The sequence below is a fragment of the Desarmillaria tabescens genome (assembly GCF_030435595.1).
Source record: "Desarmillaria tabescens strain CCBAS 213 chromosome Unknown EV420scaffold_12, whole genome shotgun sequence".
NCBI lineage: Eukaryota > Fungi > Basidiomycota > Agaricomycetes > Agaricales > Physalacriaceae > Desarmillaria > Desarmillaria tabescens.
The window spans coordinates 329,575-335,574 of record NW_026848311.1 but is presented as its reverse complement, the minus strand read 5'-3'; the positions used below and the strand labels follow the sequence as shown (position 1 = coordinate 335,574).

Genomic DNA, 6,000 nt, shown 5'->3' with positions numbered 1-6,000 from the left:
AATGTGATATGATAGGGATTCTGGCCCTGGTCGTTCATGGTAAAATGCAGTGGGAACACCTGGAAGTACATCTCGCAGTGATGCAGGAACCGATTGATATCCGTCACTTCCCCGGTAAAGTACTCGGGCTGCATGATCAACTTTGGTTTGACGTCGTTCCACGGGTTGTTATCCTTTCCCGTGGCTAATGTCCACAGCAGTATAGGGTCTGGGGGTGACGGCGCCCTTGGTGGTACCGGGGGGTTCGGTGGTCACAGCAACGACTGTAGTCGATAGTTCTCGCCTGGCGGGGGATAATCCCCTGGATACGCGGGTCGGCGCGGGGGCTGCAACGGCGGTTGCGGCGGGACGGTGGACTGCTTCCCTTTGTCTGAGGGTCCTGCGCCAGGATCATCCATGTCGTCGTCGTCGCCGGGTCCCGCTCCCGCCCAGAAGGCTTCGGTCTCCAACGGGTTGGGCATCGGTTGAGGTCGACGATAGGGTTCGCAGCCTCGCTGCTGGTTGTTCAGGAACGCAATGTTCCATACTATGGCGGCCTTGTGCCACGTCTCCACTTCCAGGATGTTCTTCATCAAATACACGACCCCTAGGGACCTTGCGTACAAATAATCTTCTCCCGCCTCCGTGAGGAGCCACTGGGAGTCCTTCTCCATATCTTCCATCATAATCTCATACAGCCCGTGCCAGGGCAGGATATTAAAGATCGTGGGTATTGGGGCCCCGGGGTCGACCAGGATCGTGCGGACCGCCCTCATCACCTCGGTCTCGAGGGAACTGTTCGGGGGTCAGCTCGGCATCCTTGGCCTCCTGCCTCTCTCGGGCGATTCGGTCGATCTCCTTATTTTGCCTCCATCTCCCGATGTCGGAGTCCTCGTCGCTGATCTCGGCCTGGTAGGCATTCCAGGCTCTTCTTCTAGCCTCGAGATCAGTGCCTGCTCTTCGAGCGGCACCCGAATATCGAACGGCGGCGGCACGGATTTGATTCTCGACTTCGGCGTCGGTGGCGTCGGGCTCGAGGGGGAGGTCCCACCAACCTCTGGGTCCTTGGAGAGCGTCCTCTTCCACACGTCGAATGCGTGCGTCATGCGCTCTTCCTCGCTCCATTCGGGCCTCGACTTCTGGGGCGAGCCAGGCATCTCGAGTGAGTCCGAGGGACTCGACGTACGTGTGGTAGAGGAGGGGCCACGGATGCTGGGAGGCCGGGACGGGGGAGGCGAAAGCTCTCGACGGGACCGATGGTTCCCAGTTGGAGACTCCGGCGAGTCGCTCGGAAGCGGTAACTGTTCCAAGTTCCTCGGAGTCGTAATCTGGGAACTCGCTCCAAAGCTCCCCACTCGTCGGCTCGTGCGAGGCGACGGTGGAAGCGACAACGGGGGCCTTGGGCCCTTCAGGGATCGAGTCGGGCTCTCCCTCGGGCGCGACTCTGGCCACAGCAGCTTCTTCCCGGTCGGCGTAGACCCAGCTGGTTGCGGGGTGCCAGGCGACTGGCTCTCCCCTATCGGTCGGCCAGGACCTTGGAAGAGACTGTGAGTCAGCTGCACTGGTGGTAGCTGCAGAGGCTCCGAGGCCAAGCTCTCCGGAATCGCTGTCGTAGTCGTCCTCGGTGGCGACTCTATATCTCCTGCTCTCGCTCTGCCATACTGCGTCTGTCCACCTATTTCCTGACCTTCCACTGTAGTTGTCTCCGGTATAGGTCGCATCTTCCTCCTCATCCGGGTAGAGGTCGTCGAGGAGGTCGTTGAGTCGGGTCCTCTCCCAGTCGGAGAGCTCGTCCCCTTCGAACTCGGTATCAGGGCTTTCTTCGCCCTCGACCAGAGCCCTGGTGCCTTGTCCTCGGCCTCCATCGGGGCTTGACTCGTCTTCGACTGGAGACTGGTCGAAGAGGCCTGGTAGGGGCGAGTCTCCTCTGTCGAGGAGTACCCCCCGGGTATCGGTGATGTCGATTGAGTCGGCTGACTTGTTGGTAGCGCTTCTGTAGGAGTCAGTGCTCGACCCTGAGGATTGTGAGCTGGGTTGCGACGATGCGTAGAGGGACCCTCCAGGTCCTCTGGAGACGTTGGATTCGACATCTCCTATCGTCTGCTGAGATGCCACGGGAATATGAATTATTGGAGGCGGGTATGCGGGAGTGCTGGGAACGTAATGGAACGGAAGTTGTGCCCGGGCTTCCCTCTGTTGTTGAAAACAGTGGCATAGCCGGTACAAAATAATGGATAAGAAAAAGAGTATAAAAGTCGTGAAGACGGTGAGAATGGACTCGGACCAGGGCATCCGTAAGTGGATCTATCCTTGGCGTAAGTCGATGATTGACCATGCAAGCTGATAGACAGCGAGTATGGTGAGGACGATGAGGAGCGCGATGATCAGGCTGAGGTCGGTCTCGTAGTTGGAGCCGTTCATCAGTAGGATTTCGCAGTTTTCGGAAGTGCTCATTAATATTAGCAGCAGAACTGTTAATATCAATGCGAGCTGGAGGGCGAGGATAAAGGGTTTCATGTTTTTAATAATGGCGCAGGAATCCGACCCAGAGCAACAGGAGTAGTCCTGCAAACACTGGAGATGGGACGTATGCGCAAGCGAGGAAGACTCGAAGGATGGTTACTATGACCAATCCAAGCGGGTCGTTAAGGAGGAATCGTAGCACGGAGAGTGCGATGACAATTAAAAGAACGATTGGAAATATGTTGGGCAATGGTGAGTTGTTGGGCAACAAAGGACGAGCTTCGGCTAAATGTTAGCCACTAACTCTATCAACTTAGATCGTACTAGGATCGCTACTCGCACTTCGGTAGACGACGCTCTAGCAAGTCAAAGGTGATGAAAGTCGATGGGACAAGTAGTCACGAAGAACGGAGTTCGATATTAGGTAGATTAAACCTTAGCCGAAGCTGGGGTTTAGACCAGCTGAGGCTCTACTTAAATACACGTTGGTAAACTAAAAATAGTACTGTGGGAATGCGTCCGTCATGATCGCATGCGAGTAATCAGGATGAGTAATACGAAGGAAAAGAAAAAAAGAAAAAGAAACGAATAAACCGTAACAATCAATGGGTCGCTATGAGGAGCAGCTGGACGGATATCAATGCATTATACGTAGCCATGAAGGCAGGCTTAAAACAAGGTCACCAGACACACAATGATCTTGGCGTTGGTGATATTGTTATTGATGCCCTCGGCACAGGGTGGGCTGGAGAATTGGGTTCTGGCAATTATCTTGCTCGCAACTACTTCAGCAGCGACGCTCAAAACATCAAATGATGGAAGTATTACAGGCAGAATACCGAGGGACAGAACACTATTCTGATCAACCAAGCTAATCAGCCCATCACCGCCAAACCAACCATAACTAGGAATGGAACGACTGGTACCAAGCCAGATTCAAGTACGGTCATTTTGCTGGAGCATAGTTTAACAGCCTTCTGGGTAGGCAACATCAGCAGTGCATACAATGATGTGTAAGTGGTACTGTTGTTCCGGTCCATCTTCGCTAATCCTTTATGCAGTTCTTCCGTCAAGCGGGGTGTACGCATGCTGAACCAAAGAAAACAAGTCCTCATCCAGGACGAAATCACTTCGACTGCTGGCATTCAATGGCGCATGCATACCAACATGACTGAACTACTGATGGCACATCTGTGTTATTTAACCCTCAGTGGAATGATGGAACCCAGTTCAAGACTCCTAACAAAGTGGCTCTCGATGACTAGTCTCTGTACGGCCGCTTTCCTATCCAAATCATAAAATCAGATTTGTGTGAATCTGGGCGATGTATTCATTGTCAAGTCGATGGACGATTGAAAGCTGGACTCCTCGAACAAAAAACAAGATGTTAGCTGTTTCGCGAGCTGAACAGCATTAGTCTCGTCTTGCATGACAGAGTCCAAGACAAGTGTAAAGGTCTGAAGACAAAGGGTGAGTCATAACTGCAAACACAAAATCACTATGGGTTGCTACCTTTTGCAGCCCTTGCATGACAACGCAAACTACAATGTCACCATCATCATTAAACATGCCTGCTCCACATAGGACCTCTACATGACCTTAGTGCAAAGGTCAAAAGATCCCGTATCTTACTCTGCTTACCCCCTTCGTCATGGTCGATCCACCCTGAAGACTGCATGAATAGTTAGAGTTCACTGAAGGTTAAACAAATTAATATCGTCCTTACTGTCTCTGAAGCCAGATTTTCTCCCTTGCCTTTCGAGGTGCAACGAGTCTCAAGATCAACACAATAATCCTACACTGCAACATCTGCAGATAATACACCATCGAGTAATACATGTCAACAAGGTATCAACGAAGTCCTGAGGTCTAAAATCCCAACAGGTCAGATATTCAAAAGTGTATCAGAGGATTCACTTGCTGCCTTCAAGCCTTAAGACCAACTTATGGTGGCCACTCTGATCTTGAGACGCATCGAATCTCAATGCTCTCCCAGCAGACAAATCAGATCTATCGTGCCGACAATCCGGAACAGCAAGTAACCTGCGATGACTGGAGTAGGGAGGGCGACTGCCGAGGCAGATACTCAATGGTTGTTGATGATATCTCCCTCAACTTGGGAGCCGTGGATCATATGTTCTGAGGTAGGAGCATCCAGTCACAGCGTCCAGGCCTATAGCATCACTACGAGGAAGGCGGAGCAGATGAAAACCCTGCCAGGAGAACGAACACAGACAACCGACATGGGAATGATGTCTACTAGATGCACCCTGTTTCAGCTTGAGACCACACAGGTGAGCATACTTCTGACCTGAATCTGCGGCACCTGAATGCATGAGTGAGGCCACTAGACTGTCCAATCCTTCGCTCCCTGCCTTCAGACCAAGTCCAGGGCTTCTATGGCGAATATGCTTAGGGTGTGGGTCTTAAGACGATGAATACATGCATCCGCAATCTGAAGATGTCGCCGAATTGATGCACGAAGTGGAAGAGCATGTTGACCATGCACCGATATTCAATGATACATTCTTCCCCTCAGCCTCGAGCCACGCTTACTTTATTCTTGTCCTCGATTGATTTGAGAGACAGGACAGACGAAGGCAAATGCATGCCTTTGCGATGAGAGAGAAAGTCAGACATGTAAGTTGGCATGTCGAAAGCTGAGTGTACGTCAGGAAAAGTTACCAGATCCATGCCATGATGAGCAGCTGATCCCACCCTGTGAAAGACACATTCACAAGTTGAAATACAGCAGCAGAGAATGAGGATTTTGATGCAGTAGTAGTGGACTTTCCACGCTAGATGGACGCATAGGTCCTCTTCTGGTACCAAGAAAGGAACATTGTGCCAAAAGACTTGAATGACACCTGCTGAAAATTATGAGTAGACTGATGGAAGAGGCGAGATGGTAGTACCTTGAAGGACGGAGGGGATGTTGGAAGTATATACCAAGGTGTATCATCCATCATCGGGACTGTATGAAGCGTCGGTGATGAGTACGAAGCACAGGGACCAGGTATCGGCACCCTGTCTTCATTGCAAAGTCATTCGTCATCCGAACCCGGCATAAGTAGCCACGAATTGGCTTTCTTCCCAATACTAGGGGACGTCGCGAGGTAACGTGGTTGAATACACTCCGTGGCATGTACTTGATAGTCAAGAAAACACGACTACATTGATTAGCTCCTGGGGGACTTGCTTCAAATAAATGTAGGCCATATCTTGAAGGATCCTAACGTGACATTGACTTCTTGCATGAAAAAAAGTAAGGAAATGTGACTTGTGGTCGCACTAAGAAGATACAGAACAGAGAACGCCAACAGAACTAAACCCGTCTTGTAAGGAGCTCAGGACATGGAGAATAGCTGTCACATATGTGGGGCACAAAGACTTGCATCAAGATCTTGATATGTCGCTTCGATTATCGAGGTGATGAATACACCGGTGAGATGGAAATATAATTGGACAATACTTGACTTGTTTTCACCTTGAAATAAGCTGTTACGTGTCACTAGCCAAACGCATATTGCCGCAACAAGTGATATCTACCATGCTGTG

The 6,000-nt window shown here is 51.1% G+C and overlaps 1 protein-coding gene across 1 annotated transcript; it reads left to right on the top strand.

The window, feature by feature from the left end:
- Positions 1-3,042: 3,042 nt before the first annotated feature.
- On the top strand, positions 3,043-3,201 carry EV420DRAFT_1670729 (uncharacterized protein; the record flags this gene model as incomplete). The annotated part of the gene is made up of 1 exon (XM_060479056.1): positions 3,043-3,201. A coding segment is annotated over one exon (159 nt), but the record flags the coding sequence as incomplete, so codon positions are not given.
- Positions 3,202-6,000: the final 2,799 nt, after the last annotated feature.